Here is a 17,326-nt window from a genome sequence, read left to right as displayed (position 1 = left end):
CAGTCAACAGTAAAATACAACAGTTCGTACATGGGTAACATTTCCCAGTTTTCCACATAACAGTACAACCCCCTCTAGGGTTGCCATCCTGTTCCAGGAGTCCTGTACTTTGGTGCAGTGCACCTCCTTAGTCCACTTTCTAGACGAGCAAACAGGCTAAACGTGAGGAAGTCATTTTCTCCAATTAACAGAGCTAGAAAAGTCTAGAGCTAGGAACTGAATGTAGGCCTCATGTTCCCCAGAAACCGGACTCTATAAAGACAGGCCGTCCACTTTTCCTTCTCTTAGGATTGGAATGATCCAAGGAAATATTTCATTACAGCATTCAATCGGGGTGGGGAAGCAGAGTATTTCAGCAAAGGACAACAAACGGAGGCAAGAAAATGAAGGAAGCTGAGTAGGCAGAATGAGCGGAGCAAGCGCAGACATTGGTGGAGCAAATTCCGAGGAAAATTAAAAAAAAAAACCAAAAAAACAGATGCTGGTTTGGGAAGGAAGTTTCGGTGATGGAGGTAGGAAAAAGCCCTGGGTCGCCATAGGGGCAGCCTCACAGAGGAAGCACAAGCGGCGGACCGGACAGCCCCTGAACAAGCCCCGCCCCACAATCCCGCCCCACAAACCCCGCCCCAAAGCCCCGCCCCAAAACCACGCCCCAATCGGTGCAAGGTCTTCTCTTTCGCCCCGCCCCTTGCCCGTGTAGCCCCGCCTCCAAGAGACCCAGACCCAATCGGTGCCTGGCTTTCTTTATCGCCCCGCCCCCTGACTTCCTCGCCCCTCCCCCCAAGGCCACGCGCCAATCGGAGCCGGGCCTTCCCTTCTGCCCCGCCCCGCCCCTTCGCAGCCCTTCCTCAGTCGGTGCCCGGTCGTCTCTTCCGCCCCGCCCTTTGAGGCCCCGCCCCCGCCTGCCTCACCCCGCCCCTCGCGGCCGCTCCCCAATCGGTGCGGGACCTCCTCTCTGCCCCGCCCCCTGGCCGCCTCGCCCCGCCCCCGAGCGCGTGCCGCCTCCGCCTTCCTCAGGTCTCAGGTGATGCTGCAGCCAAGATGGCGCCGGCGGCGGGGGCGGCGGCCTGAGCGCGATGCTCCGGCTCATCCGCGGCTGCGGTGGCAGCGGCGGCCTCGGGCCCATCACGGACAGGAGCGCCCAAGCGCCTGTGGTCGGGCTGGGTGAGCGCGCACTGAGAGCCGGCCGCGGGGAGAGGAGGCGGGCGAGCTGAGCGAGCGGCCGGCGCCATGGCGGGTCTCATTAAGAAGCAGGTCCTCAAGCACCTGTCCAGGTAGCGCGCCCGTAGCATCCGCGCTCCCGGCTCTCGGGACTGTCCCTGCTCACGGGCCCCCTGAGGTCCCTGGGGTGCTGTGAGGGGCCTGGGGTGCTGTGAGGGGCCTGGGGTGCTGTGAGGGTCCTGAGGTGCTCTGAGGGGCCTGGGGTGCTGTGAGGGTCCTGGGGTGCTGTGAGGGGCCTGGGTGCTGTGGGGCCTGGGGTGCTGTGAGGGGCCTGGGTGCTGTGGGGCCTGGGGTGCTGTGAGGGGCCTGGGGTGCTCTGTGGGTCCTGAGGTGCTGTGAGGGGGCCTGGGGTGATCTGTGGGTCCCTGGGGTGCTCTGAGGGTCCTGAGGTGCTCTGAGGTGCCTGGGGTGCTCTGAGGGTCCTGAGGTGCTGTGAGGGGGCCTGGGGTGCTCTGTGGGTCCCTGTGGTGCTCTGAGGGTCCTGAGGTGCTCTGAGGGGGCTGGGGTGCTCTGAGGGTCCTGGGGTGCTGTGAGGGGCCTGGGGTGATGTGAGGGGGCCTGGGGTGCTCTGAGGTCCCTGGGGTGCTGTGAGGGGGCCTGGGGTGCTGTGAGGGTCCTGAGGTGCTCTGAGGGCCCTCGGGGTGCTCTGAGGTCCCTGGGGTGCTGTGAGGGGCCTGGGGTGCTCTGTGGGTCCCTGTGGTGCTCTGAGGGTCCTGAGGTGCTCTGAGGGGGCTGGGGTGCTCTGTGGGGCCTGGGGTGCTGTGAGGGTCCTGGGGTGCTGTGAGGGGCCTGGGGTGATGTGAGGGGGCCTGGGGTGCTCTGAGGTCCCTGGGGTGCTGTGAGGGGCCTAGGGTGCTGTGAGGTGCCTGGGGTGCTCTGAGGGTCCTGAGGTGCTGTGAGAGGCCTGGGGTGCTCTGTGGGTCCCTGTGGTGCTCTGAGGGTCCTGAGGTGCTCTGATGGGCCTGGGGTGCTCTGATGGGCCTGGGGTGCTCTGTGGGTCCTGAGGTGCTCTGATGGGCCTGGGGTGCTCTGTGGGTCCCTGTGGTGCTCTGAGGGTCCTGAGGTGCTCTGAGGTGCCTGGGGTGCTCTGAGGGTCCTGAGGTGCTGTGAGGGGGCCTGGGGTGCTCTGTGGGTCCCTGTGGTGCTCTGAGGGTCCTGAGGTGCTCTGAGGGGGCTGGGGTGCTCTGTGGGGCCTGGGGTGCTGTGAGGGTCCTGGGGTGCTGTGAGGGGCCTGGGGTGATGTGAGGGGGCCTGGGGTGCTCTGTGGGTCCCTGGGGTGCTGTGAGGGGCCTAGGGTGCTGTGAGGTGCCTGGGGTGCTCTGAGGGTCCTGAGGTGCTGTGAGAGGCCTGGGGTGCTCTGTGGGTCCCTGTGGTGCTCTGAGGGTCCTGAGGTGCTCTGATGGGCCTGGGGTGCTCTGATGGGCCTGGGGTGCTCTGTGGGTCCTGAGGTGCTGTGAGGGGGCCTGGGGTGCTCTGTGGGTCCCTGTGGTGCTCTGAGGGTCCTGAGGTGCTCTGAGGTGCCTGGGGTGCTCTGAGGGTCCTGAGGTGCTGTGAGGGGGCCTGGGGTGCTGTGAGGGGCCTGGGGTGCTCTGTGGGTCCCTGGGGTGCTCTGAGGGTCCTGGGGTGCTGTGAGGGGCCTGGGGTGCTGTGAGGGTCCCTGGGGTGCTGTGAGGGGGCCTGGGGTGCTCTTAGGGGCCTGGGGTGTTCTGAGGGCTCTGGGGTGCTGTGAGGGGCCTGGGGTGCTCTGTGGGTCCCTGGGGTGCTGTGAGGGTCCTGGGGTGCTGTGAGGGGCCTGGGGTGCTGTGAGGGTCCCTGGGGTGCTGTGAGGGGCCTGGGGTGCTCTGAGGGGCCTGGGTTGTTCTGAGGGCTCTGGGGTGCTGTGAGGGGCCTGGGGTGCTGTGAGGGGCTGGTGTGCTCTGTGGGTCCCTGGGGTGCTCTGAGGGTCCTGAGGTGCTGTGAGGGGCCTGAGGTGCTGTGAGGGGCCTGGGTTGCTGTGAGGGGCCTGGGGTGCTGTGAGGGGCCTGGGGTGTTCTGAGGGCTCTGGGGTGCTGTGAGGGGCCTGGGGTGCTGTGAGGAGGCCTGGGGTGCTCTGTGGATCCCTGTGGTGCTCTGAGGGTCCTGAGGTGCTGTGAGGGGCCTGGAGTGCTCTGAGGGTCCTGGGGTGCTGTGAGGGGCCTGGGGTGCTCTGAGGGTCCTGGGCTGCTCTGAGGGTTCTGGGGTGCTCTGTGGGGTCTGGGGTGCTCTGAGGGGCCTGGAGTACTCTGAGGGTTCTGGGGTGCTCTGTGGGTCCCTGAGGTGCCTGGGGTGCTCTGAAGGTCCCTGGGGTGCTCTGAGGTGCCTGGGGTGTTCTGAGGGGCCTGGGGTGCTCTGAGGTCCCTGCGGTGCTGTGAGGGGGCCTGGGGTGCTTTGAGGGGTCCTGGTTGCTCTGAGGGGCCTGGAGTGCTCTGTGGGGTCTGGGGTGCTCTGAGGCTCCTGGGGTGCTCTGAAGGGCCCTGGGGTGCTCTGAGGGGCCTGGGGTGCTCTGAGGGCTTTGGTGTTGTGAGGGGCCTGGGGTGCTCTGTGGGTCCCTGGTGTGCTCTGTGGGTCCCTGGGGTGCTCTGAGAGTCTGGGGTGCTCTGAGAGCCTGGGGTGCTGTGAGGGGCCTGGGGTGCTCTGTGTGTCCCTGGGGTACTCTGAGGGGCCTGGGGTGCTCTGAGGGCCTGGGGTGCTCTGTGGGTCCCTGGGGTGCTCTGAGGGTCCTGGGTGCCTTGTGGGGTCTGGGGTGCTCTGAGGCCCTGGGGTACTTCTGAGGTTCCCTGAGGATCCTGGGGTGCTCTGAGGGGCTCTGGGGTGCCCTTAGGGTCCTGGGGTGTTCTGAGGGTCCTGGGTGCTCTGAGGGTCCCTGGGGTGCTCTGAGGGTCCCTGGGGTGCTCTGAGGCCCTGGGGTGTTCTGAGGGGCCTGGGGTGCTCTGAGGGGCCTGGCTTGCTCTGAGGGGCCCTGGGGTGCTCTGAGGGGCCTTTGGTGCTCTGAGGGGCCTGGGGTGCTCTGAGGGGTCCTGGGTTGCTCTGAGGTGCCCTGGGTTGCTCTGAGGGTCCCTGGGGTGCTCTGAGGCCCTGGGGTGTTCTGAGGGGCCTGGGGTGCTCTGAGGGGCCTGGGTTGCTTTGAGGGGCCCTGGGTTGCTCTGAGGGGCCCTGGGGTTCTCTGAGGGGCCTGGGGTGTTCTGAGGGGCCTGGGGTGTTCTGAGGGCTCTGGGGTGCTCTGAGGGGCCTGGGGTGCTCTGAGGGTCCTGGGGTGCTCTGAGGGTCCCTGGGGTTCTCTGAGGGGCCTGGGGTGGTCTGAGGGTCATGGGGTGCACGGGGACCGTGGGGTGCTCTGAGGGGCGTGGGGTGCTCTGCAGGTCCCTGTGGTGCTCTGAAGGTCCTGGAGTGCTCTGTGGGGTCTGGGGTGCTCTGAGGGCCCTGGGGTGCTCTGAGGCCCTGGGGTGCTTCTGAGGGTCCCTGAGGATCCTGGGTTGCTCTGAGTGGCTCTGGGGTACCCTGAGGGTCCTGGGGTGTTCTGAGGGTCCTGGGCGCTCTGTGGGTCCCTGGGGTGCTCTGAGGCCCTGGGGTGTTCTGAGGGGCCTGGGGTGCTCTGAGGGGCCTGGGTTGCTCTGAGGGCCCCTGGTGTGCTCTGAGGGGCCTGGGGTACTCTGAGGGGCCTGGGGTGCTCTGAGGACCTGGGGTTCTCTGAGGGTCCCTGGGGTGCTCTGAGGCCCTGGGGTGCTCTGAGGGGCCTGGAGTGCTCTGTGGGGTCTGGGTTGCTTTGAGGGGCCTGGGGTGCTCTGAGGGGTCCAGGGGTGCTCTGTGGGCCCTGGGGTGCTCTGTGGGTCCCTGGGGTGCTCTGAGGGCCCTTGGGTGCTCTGAGGGTCTCTGGGCTCCTGTGATGGGCCTGGGGTGCTCTGAGGTGCCTGGGGGTGCTCTGTGGGGTCTGGGAGTGCTCTGAGGGTTCTGGATTGCTCTGAGGGGTCCTGGGGTACGCAGGGGACCCTGGTGTACTCTGAGGGGCCTGGGGTCCTCTGAGGGCCTGGGGTATTTGTAGGTCCCTGGGGTTCTCTGAGGGTCCCGGCGGTGCTCTGAGGGTTCTGGGGTGCTCTGTGGGGTCTCGGGTGCTCTGAGGGGTTTGGGTTGCTCTGAGTGCCCTGGGGTGCTCTGAGGGTCTTGGGTTTCTCTGAGGGTCCTAGGGTGCTCTGAGGGCCCTGGGGTGCTCTGAGGGGCCCTGGGGTGCTATAAGGGGCCCTGGGGTGCTCTGAGGGGCCTGGGGTACTCTTGAGGGGCTCTGAGGGGCCCTGGGGTGCTCTGAGGGTCCAAGGGTGCTCTGAGGGCTCTGGGGTGCTGTGAGGTTCCTGGGGTGCTCTGAGGGTCCTGGGGTGCTCTGAGCGTCCTGGGGTGCTCTGATGGGTCCTGGCGTGCTCTGAGGGCCCTGTGGTGCTCTGTGGGGTCCTGGGGGTGCTCTGAGCATCCTGGGGTGCTCTGGTGGTCTGTGGTGCTCTGAGGAATCCTGGGGTGTTTTGAGGGCCCTGGGGTGCTCTGAAGGGTCCTGGGGTGCTCTGAGGGGCCTGGAGTGCTCTGAGGGCCCTGGGGTGCTCTGAGGGGTCCTGGGGTGCTCTGAGGTGTCCTGGGGTGCTCTGATGGGTGCTGATTTCCCTGTGGTGCTCTGTGGGGTCCTGGGGTTCTCTGAGGGTCCTGGGGTACTCTGAGGGTCCCTGGGGTGCTCTGATGGGCCTGGGGTGCTCTGAAGGTCCTCGGTCCTCTGAGGGCCCTGGGGTGCTCTGAGAGGCCTGGGGTGCTCTGAGGGTCCCTGGGGTGCCCTGAGGGTCCTGGGATGCTCTGATGGTCCTGGGGTGCTCTGAGGGTCCTGGGGTGCTCTGAGGGGCCTGGGGTGCTCTGAGGGGCCTGGGGTGCTCTGAGGGACCTTTGGTACTCGGAGGATCCTGGGGTGCTCTGAGGAGCCCTGGGGTGCTCTGAGGGGCCTTGGGGGTGCTCTGAGGGGTTTGTGGTGCTCTGAGGGGCCTGGGGTGCTCTAAGGGGCCCTGGGGTACTCCAAGGGGCCTGGGGTGCTCTGAGGGTTTGGGTTGCTCTGAGGGTTTGGGTTGCTCTGAGGGGCCCTGGGGTGCTCTGAGGGTTTGGGGTGCTCTGAGGGTCCTGGGGTGCTCAGAGCATCCTGGGTTGCTTTGATGGGTCCTGGTTGCTCTAAGGGCCCTGTGGTGCTCTGTGGGGTGCTTGGGTGCTCTGAGCATCCTGGGGTGCCCTGATGGTTCTGTGGTGCTCTGAGGGCCCTGGGGTGCTCTGAATAGTCCTGGGGGTGCTCTGAGGGGCCTGGGGTTTCTAAGGGTCCAGGGGTGCTTTGAGGGCCCTATGGTGCTCTGTGGGGTCCTGGGGTGCTCTGAGCATCCTGGGGTGCTCTGATGGTCCTGTGGTGCTCTGAGGGCCCTGGGGTACTCTGTGGGGTTCTGGGTTGCTCTGAGCATCCTGGGGTTTTCTGAGGGGCCTGGGGTGCTCTGAGGGCCCTGTGGTACTCTGTGGGGTTCTGGGTTGCTCTGAGCATCTGGGGTGCTCTGAGGGCCCTGCAGTGCTCTGAGTGGGTCCTGGGTTGCTCCTGAGGGGCCTGGGTTGCTCTGAGGGGCCTGGGGTGCTCTGAGGGATTGGGGTGCTCTGAGGGGTCCTGGGTGCTCTGATGGCTCTGAGGTCTCTGGGTTGCTCTGAGGGGCCTGGGCTTCTCTGTGGGGCCCTGGGGTGCTTTGCGGGGCCTGTGGTGCTCTGAAGGGCCCTGGGGTGCTCTGGGGTGCTCTGAGGGGCCTTTGTGCGGGGGCCTGGGGGCTTGTCCCTGGGGGCCCTGAGCATCGTGGTGTGATTGTGGTGTGATTGTGGCGCCGTTGTGGTGTCTGAGGAAGGTCCCCCCCCTCCCCACCCCTAGGAGATGAACTCTGAACCTGTGCCCCTAGGCCAAGCAGCCATGTGTCTGTCTGTCTGTCTTTCCAGGGCTGTTGGGGTGACTGCCAGTCACTTCGTGACTACAGAAGAGGCTTTGGACGCTGTTTGCACGGTTTCAAGTGTTTATCTTCTTATTTTTAATAGTTCTGTGCTTCGGTAGAGACCGATAAATGGAGAGAAGGTGGGAGGAGAGACAGACACCTGCAGCCCTAGGGGCCCTGAGAGCCTCAAACCTGGGTCCTTGAGTGCTGAGGTGTGCCCACAGATTCTCCCCACCCCTTCTCCCTCCGCCCTGAGTATGACTGAGAGCTGGCTGTGCCTCAGCACCCAGGCTGCAGCAGACCCCAAGCGAGCTTGGACCCTTTTCTCCCCTGGAGTCACTGCAGGGCAACACTTGCTGCAATGATATATTTACACAGTAGAGGCGGTTCTTCTTTTTTCTTAGACTTTTTTATTATCTGTACTTATTGGATAGAGACATCCAGAAATGGAGTGGGAAAGGGAAGGAAGAGAGGGAGAGACACCTGCAGCCCTGCTTCAACACTCACCAAGCTTTCCCCCTGCTGGTGGGGGCTGGGGGCTCGAACCCGGGTCCTTGCCTTGCAACGTGTGTGCGCGTGCCGCCACCCAGCGGTAAAGGCAATTCTTGATTCTCTAGATAGCCATGTACTGCAAGGCGTCTGTTGGGAAGCGAGATCAGTAGCTATGTGATTCTGCAAATATCCTCACTGATAACACTAAGATACAACATAGTTAAAATAAAAACGACCAACAAATCATACCAGTGTTATGAATATATATTTCTTAGTATTATCACTAGTGGGAAAGTTTCTCTTAAAACTATACATATGGTGCAGTACTGGGTTCCATATATTTGGTGGTGCCAGGGACTGAACCTGGATCCTCTGAGCCTCAGATGTGAAAGTCTGATGTGCAACCATTGTGCTAGCTCCTCAGGGTTACATATATTTGGAAGAAAGTTCCACCTCTTAATTTTTTTAAACAATCATTAATTTAATTTATTATTCATTAAATTATTTAATGATACATTGTTTTAAAATAAATTATTATTTATTTTTGTTGTCTTTATGTTTTTATTTGATAGAGACAGCCAGAAATCAAGAGGGAAATGGGAGATAGAGAAGGAGAGAGACAGAGAGATGCCCTCTTTCCCTTCTATACATAGGGACTGGAGGCTTGTAACTTGTGCACTCAACCAAGTGAGCAGCCACCTAAGCCTCCTTTATTGGAATGTAGCAGTTGTTTTGTTTTGTTTTGTTTTTACCAGAGCACTGCTCAGCTCTGGTTTATGGTGGTGAGAGGGATTGAACCTGGGACTTTGGAGCCTCAGGCATGAACTTTTCATTGCATAATTGTTATGCTGTCTCCCCCACTCACTCTTTATTTTTTTATGATTTAGGTGAAGTCTGAGATTTCAGATAGTGTCTACAGCCTTTCTCATATCTGAGAAAGAAAGTTTGGCCAGAAAATTAAGGCTTACAGAAAATAATTTGACAGTCTCTTACTCTTTTAAGATAATGCTACATAGCTAGTTCCATTATATATGTCTAGGAGAAAAACCACTTCAATCAGTGACTGCCTTAATATACTCAAACTGAAAAGAAAAAAAAAAGATATTCAAACTGGATGATTCAAAAGGAATCATGAAAATAGCAATGGTAGTGACTTACTTCATAAAGTAGACAACACCTATATATCAATCAGATTTGAGTCTTATTTAATTTTATTTTAATTTTTTACCTTGGAGCTTCTGGCATTCTCGATTTCATCACTTCCCCCAGTGCTGTAGCACTTCCCTTTGGTATGCTGGGGTCTTGGACCAGGGTGGATTGTACTTAAGGCAGGTGAGCTATCTCACAGGATCTCAGATTGAGTTTTATCTGATTTCCTTTTTTTTTAAAAAAAAAATTTTTTTTCCTTATCTTTTATTTGTTTATTGGATAGAGACAGTCAGGAATCAAGAGGGAAGGCGGAGGGAGAGAGACACAGAGAGACACCTGTAGTCCTGCTTTTTAATCTGATTTCTAATAGTACCTTGTATATGCAATCATGTGGCTGTTTCTTATTTTTTTGTGATGAATTTTTGTTGGATAGTATGCCAGCTCCCCCTGGCTTCTGCTTAACCATATGCCTATATAGGGATAGATTAAATCCCATTCAAAGCTTTGGTCTATTTACATAAATCACTTTTACATTTACATAAAGCACTCCAGGGCATTGGTGGTTCAGTGATAGGATTCTCACCTGCTCTGCCCCCTCCTTGTCACACTCTGATTTTCACCAGTCACTTTTCTCTCCACCCTCTCTATGTCACATTCTGTTTCCACCCTACTTGGCAAGTATATATAAAGACAGCATTGTGAGTTTTAGGGTACTTGAGTTTAGCTTAGCTCATCTTAGATTGTGCTGCGTCCTGCATGAATAAAGAGATACTGCCTACAGCTCAACCATGAGTCCCTGGTCGTCTGTTACCCGCCTGTGAAGCCAACCCGGCGAAAACAACATAACCCGTCGAAAACAACATATGGCGCTACGACGTGGGACTGGACCTGTGTAACTCCCAGATAAGTGAAGACTTTGCCTACCTATGCACTATGGTCTTCTCTTCTACTTATGAAGAGGTTTGCCAAAGCCTCTACTGTTTCATTATGAGACAGTTTCTCTGTCTCTGGAACATTTTACTCTGGGCCACACTTCGGTTCCCTGACCGGGAACTTTGGTTTCTTATGACCGGGATCATAGAGCTTGGGAGATGCACGGAGATTTCTCCTTGGACTTTCTGGATTCCCTCTCTCATGTTTCTTGAGGAAAAGGACTACATTTTGCTCCGGGCCACAGTTTGGTTCTTTATGACTGTGATCGTAGACCTTGGGATATGCATGGGGATTTCCCCTGGGACTTTCTGGACTTCTCGAATGTTTCCCATGGAGAAGGACTACTCTAGTTTGAGGAGCATGCTCCAATACCGTGGCAGTTCCCAAGTATGGAGACACGTGGTTAGTTCTACTCTCCTGATTGGATTCTTTCTTCGATGGGAAGACACTTTTAAAAAATGGGTGCCTGAAGCAATCCAGCAGGAACAGTCAGAAGCACCCTAAATGGAATTTCGAGGAGGAGCTTTTTTGGACTAGGTCGCCCTCTGGGGACTCTTAATCCTACATGTTGAGATCTTGATAATCTGGTTCAAGTTGCGTTTCATAAGAGAATGATTTGAATGACTGAATTTTTGTTTGACATTGACTTAAAAAAAAATGCTGGACGCAGCCATGATTTCTAGAGACATCCAGAAAACAATCCAAAAAAATTGTTTTTTCCCTCCTTTGATTTCTCTTTTACGTCTTGACATGAATCTGAAACGTTTAATCCTGAAAACTGTATGAGTTATGGGTGGGGCAGATAGTGCAATGATTATGTTAATTATTCTCATGCCTGAGGCTTTTAACTGTGGTTATTCTGTTTACCTTTCCACATTTTATTGAGTTTAAACTGTTTAAACAACCTTAAAATCATACTAGAAAGGACTTCCAATTATAATGGAGTTATCAATTATAGTAAACTTCTAATCTGCTACAAGTTTTGTTTGACAAGTAAGTGAATTTCAGCTGTCAAAGTCTTCACATGAAAAAGCATCTACTCAAATGGAATTCCTGGAAATCCATTTGGATCCTGTTCTCTGACATCACCCACAAGATGGAATGACTACAACACACCCCCGGAAACCAATGAGGTGACCTGGCACGACCTGAAGAAACAGATTCACAGACTCCAAAGCTGACTCTCTACAGAAAAGCAGAATTCTAGTGGCCGACATTCCCCATCGAGACAGACGTGCAGTGTTTCATCCTCTGGCATTTTCTTCTGTGGTCAGCTACTTTGGACTGACACCTCTATCGGACTTACTGGTACACGCTGCTGTGTTTCTCAAAGACTAACTTCATCCAATTGCCTTGAGACTTTATAGACCTTGTGCTGTCGCCTGCAGGCTCTGCCCCAGAGGCAGAAAACTCCCCCTCCTTATTAGGTTATGCCCACAGAGGCATGAAGCGCCCCAAGAGGCAAGAGATACCCACAGAGGCAGGAAACGCCCTTTGAGGCAAGAGATGCCCCCAGAGGCATGAAGCGTTCCCAGAGGCAAGAAATGCCCTTTTGCCTGCTAGGCCTTACCCTTTGAGGCAAGAAACGTTCCCCTTGGCATCACACTGGTTATTGCTGCTCGCCTATTTTGTTTTCCATGTCTTATGCCAGTTCTTTTGAAAATGCCTGTACGATATAGGTTTCTGTTTACCCCACAATCCTGATACTATGGCAAATAGTTAAAAAGAAAGGGGGAGATGTTGGATAGTATGTCAGCTCCCCCTGACTTCTGCTTAACCATATGCCTATATAGGGATAGATTTAATCCCATTCAAAGCTTGGTCTATTTACATAAATCACTTTTACATTTACATAGAGCACTCCAGGGCATTGGTGGTTCAGTGATAGGATTCTCGCCTGCTCTGCCCCCTCCTTGTCACACTCTGATTTTCACCAGTCACTTTTCTCTCCACCCTCTCTATGTCACATTCTGTTTCTACCCTACTTGGGAAGTATATATAAAGACAGCATTGTGAGTTTTAGGGTACTTGAGTTTAGCTTAGCTCGTCTTAGATTGTGCTGCGTCCTGCATGAATAAAGAGATACTGCCTACAGCTCAACCATGAGTCCCTGGTTGTCTGTTACCCGCCCATGAAGCCAGCCCGGCGAAAACAACCTAGCCCGGTAAAAACAACAAATTTTTGAAAACTGAGCTTTCAGTTATAGCATTTTTCTTTTTTCCTTTCTCTTTCTCTCTCTTTTTTTTTTTTTTTTGTCTTTTTAAATTGCCACCAGGTTTATCACTGGGGCTCATTGCCTGCACAACAAATCCATTGGTCCCAGCAGCTATTTCCACCCCCCTTGTTTGTTTTTGATAGAAGCAGAGAGAAATTGAGAGGGAAGTGGGAGAGGAAGAGGGAAAGTAAACACCTGCCTTATTTTGTGCCGGACTCTGGGTTGGGTTCCCTCCAACATTTGGAAAGCACTGTGGTCAGCACCTAAGGAGCCTCCCAGGATGGTGGAACAGTACTTTGGCAGCTCTCTTTTTGCTTTGCTCTCCTCTCTTTCTAGATAATAGAATTAAAAATTTCACCTTGGTGGGGCCCAGGTGGTGGTGCACATGGGTAAGTGCACACATTGCAGTGCACCAAGGACTCATTTCAAGTCCCTGGTCCTTGCCTGCAAGGGGGAAGCTTCACGGGTGGTAAAGCAGGGCTGCAGGGCTGTGTGTGTCTCCTTTCTTTCTTTCTTTCTTTCTTTCTTTCTTTCTTTTTTTTAATTAATTAATTAATTAATTATTTTTAAAGTACAGTCACCTCCTCAGTGTTTTATTTTATTTTATTTATTTATTCCCTTTTGTTGCCCTTGCTTTATTGTGGTAGTTATAATTGTTGTTGTTGTTGTTGTTGGATAGGACAGAGAGAAATTGAGAGAGGAGGGGAAGACAGAGGGGGAGAAAAAGATAGACACCTGCAGACCTGCTTCACCGCTTGTGAAGCGACTCCCCTGCAGGTGGGCAGTCGGGGCTCGAACCGGGATCCTTATGCCGGTGCTTGTGCTTTGCGCCACCTGCGCTTAACCTGCTGCGCTACAGCCCGACTCCCTGTGTGTCTTCTTTCTATCTCCCCCTCTCCTTTCAATTTCTCTATCCAATCATAAATAAATAATATTTAAAAAAATTCACCTTGGGTGGCCTCTGTATCCTGTATGGTGGTAACAAGATACTCACCAGTGATACTTTTTTGTTTGTTTTATTTTTAAAAAATTAAAACCTCTGTAAACCAGATGTAGGAACATGAGAAAGTGTTCTATTGGAAAAGTCTGAAATAGGAATTGTTCTTAAGAGATTAACAAATATTTTATGTAAAAGCTGACCTTTTTGAGAACTGTAACTCAGTATGTACTTGCTTCCGGTCTAATTGTTTAGTTTGTATTGCAGGCATTACTTATTAATAAAAACACGTGTGTGCTTAGAAATGATCTGAAACTGAATAGAGGTGTGTGTGAGGAGGTGGGTGCTAACCAGTGATTTTTTAAAAAGTATTTTATTTATTTATGAGAAAGATAGGAGGAGAGAGAAAGAACCAGCTATCACTCTGGCACATGTGCTGCCGGGATGTCCAAAGCTTTGAGAGTCCAAAGCTTTATCACTGTGCCACCTCCCGGATCACTAACCAGTGATATTTTAAGGTCAGTCACACAGAAACAACTTTTTTTTTTTTGCCTCCAGGGTTATTGCTGGGGCTCAGTGCTCCTAGAAGCTATTTTTTCCCTTTTGTTGCCCTGGTTATTTGTCATTGTTATTATTATTGATGCTGTCATCTTTGTTGGATGTGACAGAGAGAAATGGAGAGTGGAGGGGGAGACAGAGAGAAGGAGAGAAAGATAGACACCTGAAGACATGCTTCACCGTTTGTGATGCGACTCCCATGCAGATGGGGAGCCGGGGCTTGAACCGGGATCCTTACGCCACACTGTTGTTGTGCTTTGTGCCATGTGCACTTAACCCACTGTGCTACCACCTGGCCCCCAGGAACAACTTTTAAAAGAGAAATTACTAGGATTTTTGTTTGTTTAAACAATCAAAATTCAGCTGAGTGAGTTTGGAAGACCATAGTGGTTTCATTCTATACAAAATGAGAATAATAGGCAGAAAGGAGTTATAGCAACAAAAACCAGACTGGTTTTGTAAAGCTTACCTTCCTTTCTGAGATAGTTTCTTTCTGAGGCACATTGCCTCACTGGTATTGACCGGGTACTCTTTATTGATAGAATTATAATTCCATTTCCTCCTTTTTAAAGGCTGAATTAGTTTTTTTAAATTTTATTTATTTGATAGGACAGAGAGAAATTGGGATGGAGGAAGCGAAGGAGAGAGAGAGAGAGAGACTGAGACCTGCAGTCCTGCTTCACCACTAGTGAAGCTTTTCCCCTGTAGGTGGGGACCAGAAGCTTGAACCCAGATCTGTGTGCTCAACTAGATATACTACCACCTGGTCCCTAGATTCCATATTTTTTCTTTTCTTTGTTTCATTTTTAATTAGTAATTTAATAATGATTAACAAGGTTGTAGGATAAGAGGGGTACAATTAAATATAATTCCCACCCCCAGAGCTCCCTATTCCATCTCTTCCATTGGAAGCTTCCCTATGCTTTTTCCCTCTGGAATCATGAACCAAAGATCTTTCTGGGGAGCAGAAGGTGTGAGTTCTGGCTTCTGTAATTGCTTTTCCACTGGGCATGGGTGTTGGCAGGTGGATCCACACCGCCAGCCTGTCTCTGTCTTTCCCTAGTAGGGCAGGGCTCTGGGGAGGTGGGGTTCCAGGACACATTGGTGAGGTTGTTTGCCCAGGGAGGTCAGGATTGTGTCATGTTAGTGTCTCGTGGCTTAAAAGTGGTAAGATATAAAGCAGGACAAAATGTTTAATAGGGAGTTGGGCAGTGGCGCAGCGGGTTAAGCGCACATGGCGCAAAGCGCAAGGACCGGCTTAAGGATCCAGGTTCTAGCCTCCAGCTCCCCACCTGCAGGGGAGTCGCTTCACAGGCTGTGAAGCAGTTCTGCAGGTGTCTGTCTTTCTCTCCCCCTCTGTCTTCCCCTCCTCTCTCCATTTCTCTCTGTCCTATCCAACAATGACGACATCAATAACAATAATACCCACAACAATGTTAAACAACAAGAGCAACAAAAAGGAAAAATAAATAAATATAATTTTTTTTTTTTTAAATGGGAAGATTAGAGCAGAATGAACTAAGGGTCTTTGTATGGAAAAAAGCTAGTTGTTCTATTTTAGTTATATTCCAAGGGACCCATGACTTTAGTAGTTTTTTTCTAAGCCCGATAGCTAACATGCAGGCAGGCTAAAAGTATGATCTGGGAAGATGGTGTCAGAGTTAAAATAGAACTAGAAAGCTGGACCAGGGCAGAGGGTAGCTCCCAAATATGAGAAAAGTATATTAATGTCACTAACTCTAGACCCCATAGACCTGACCCAGAGCCCATGTCTGTTCATATTTAGCACAGGAGCCTGTGTGACCTGAGTCCCTTGTCTGTCTGAGCTCACAGTCCCTGGTCACAGCTGGGAACATTCTAGGCTGCACTCACTTCAGGATCTGTCTTCCTTGAGGGGCAGAACCAGGCTGACCAGCCTCCCTTCAGAGAGTGGGGAGTCCATATCATTGCTGCTCTATAGTGAGGGCAAGGTCCTGGAGAGGCCCACAAGAGGGCTTGTGATGACGTTCCTGATGGAAGAGACCAGTGAGACTCCATTTTCTTAATGGCATAAGATGTCATTAAGCCTCTTTTGGAGGGCCTGGGTGGTGGTGCACTTGGTTAAGTGCACATAGTACTAAGCACAAGGACCCACACAAAGATCTGGGTTCGAGCCCCTGGCTCCTCACCTGCAGAGGGATGCTTCACAAGTGGTGAAGCAGGTCTACAAGTGTCTCTCTCGCCCCCTCTCCCCCCCATCCCCCAATTTCTCTCTGTTCTATCCAATAAAATTGAAAAAATGCCTACCAGGAGCAGTGGATCCATAGTGCTGACACCAGGCCCCTGTGATAACCCTGGAGGCAAAACAACAACAACAAAGTCATGTGGGACTCCATTTAGGGCCCGCTTTCCTGTATTTAATGCCTTCATAGAATATACTTTTGTAGGCTTTTCTTTTTCTTTTTTTTTAATTTGCTTTTTCCCCCCCTTTTGTTGCCCTTGTTCTATTGTTATTGTAGTTATTACTATTGTTCTTATTGATGTTGTTGTCATTGTTGGATAGGACAGAGAGAAATGAAGAAAGGAGCAGAAGACAGGAGGAGAGAAAGACAGACACCTGCAGACCTGCTTCACTGCTTGTGAAGCGACCCCTCTGCAGGTGGGGAGCCAGGGGCCCAAACTGGGATCCTTATGCCAGTCCTTGTGCTTTGTGCCATATGTGCTTAACCCGCTGCGCTACCACCCAGCCCCTTGGAGACTTTTCTTTTAAAAAATATTTATTTATTTATAAGATAAACCAGAATATCACTCTGACATGTGGTACCAGGACTCAAACTCAGGGCTTTATGCTCACAAATCCAATGCTTAATCCACTATGGCACTACCAGTTCTGGAGCTCCTTCAAGGAGAATTTTTTTTCTTTCACAAGGAAAGTTATAAAGACAAGTTATAACTAAAGGAAGTTAGAGCACTGCCCAGCTGTGGCTAATGATGATAGGGTTGAAACTGTAACTTCTCACCCAAGTCCTCTGAACAAACACCACACCTCTCCTGGAGGATCTGCAGTATTTCACCTCACCTTCTCATCTGTTACTGGGTGTATGTTTGTGTGCATGGTCAGGGATAAAAGGGGGGGGGGCATGCACGTGAACATGGGCTATGAGGTTGGGAAGGTAGCATAAGAGAGAGGTTTTGGGTTCAATCCCCAGCACTACCGTAAGTCAGAGCTAAGCATGCTCTGATTTAAAAAGAAACACACACCCACATACACACTCACACATACTCACACACAATCTCTCTCTCTCTCTCTCTCTCTCTCTCACACACACACACACACACACACACACACACACACACACACACACACACACACACAGACCTTTGAATCAGGATCTGAGAAATGGAATAGAGAAGCTGTAACTACAGGTGCTCCGTGCACCTTGCTAGGGCATACTGTGCTGGCTGTGAGATTACTGGGGAGTAGGAATTGGCAGACTGCACTGCTCCTGGGTGGGATATTAGTATATTTAGAGCAGTGGTTTTCAACGTAGGGTGAGTTGTGTCCACGGAAGGAACTTGTAGCTGTGTCTGGAGACGGTTCTTGCAGAGGGGAGAGGCTGTGCTGCGGTAAGTAGAGCTCCAGAAGACTGGAAAACATCCTGCAATACAGATTCTGTTTAGTCACCCCTATCCCCAGACAAACAGTTGTTTGGCCCAAATGCTCAGAGTTCCAAGGTTGAGAAACTGGTTTAAAGTATACAGAGATGTCAGATGATTCAACTAGGTAGGAGACTGTGTTCGTTAAGGTTTTTGCCTGCAAACACCAGAAACCTGCTCTGTTTTACCTGGGTA

At 52.9% G+C, this 17,326-nt stretch overlaps 1 protein-coding gene across 3 annotated transcripts in view; it reads left to right on the top strand.

Moving 5' to 3' along the window:
• The first annotated feature begins 988 nt into the window (after nucleotides 1-988).
• BLTP3B (bridge-like lipid transfer protein family member 3B) overlaps nucleotides 989-17,326 on the top strand; it is a 98,295-nt gene continuing 81,957 nt past the window's right edge. For 2 of the 3 annotated variants that reach the window (XM_060195597.1, XM_060195598.1), the window contains exon 1: nucleotides 1,026-1,274. In XM_060195597.1, the coding sequence (XP_060051580.1) occupies nucleotides 1,231-1,274 (44 nt within the window). In that variant the 5' untranslated portion in view covers nucleotides 1,026-1,230. Of the gene's footprint in view, nucleotides 1,275-17,326 lie in introns of all 3 variants that reach the window. The other variant, XM_060195596.1, reaches the window with a different exon arrangement.

The sequence above is a fragment of the Erinaceus europaeus genome, chromosome 7 (genome assembly GCF_950295315.1).
Source record: "Erinaceus europaeus chromosome 7, mEriEur2.1, whole genome shotgun sequence".
Classification (NCBI taxonomy): domain Eukaryota; kingdom Metazoa; phylum Chordata; class Mammalia; order Eulipotyphla; family Erinaceidae; genus Erinaceus; species Erinaceus europaeus.
This window is presented reverse-complemented; position numbering and strand designations above follow the sequence as displayed.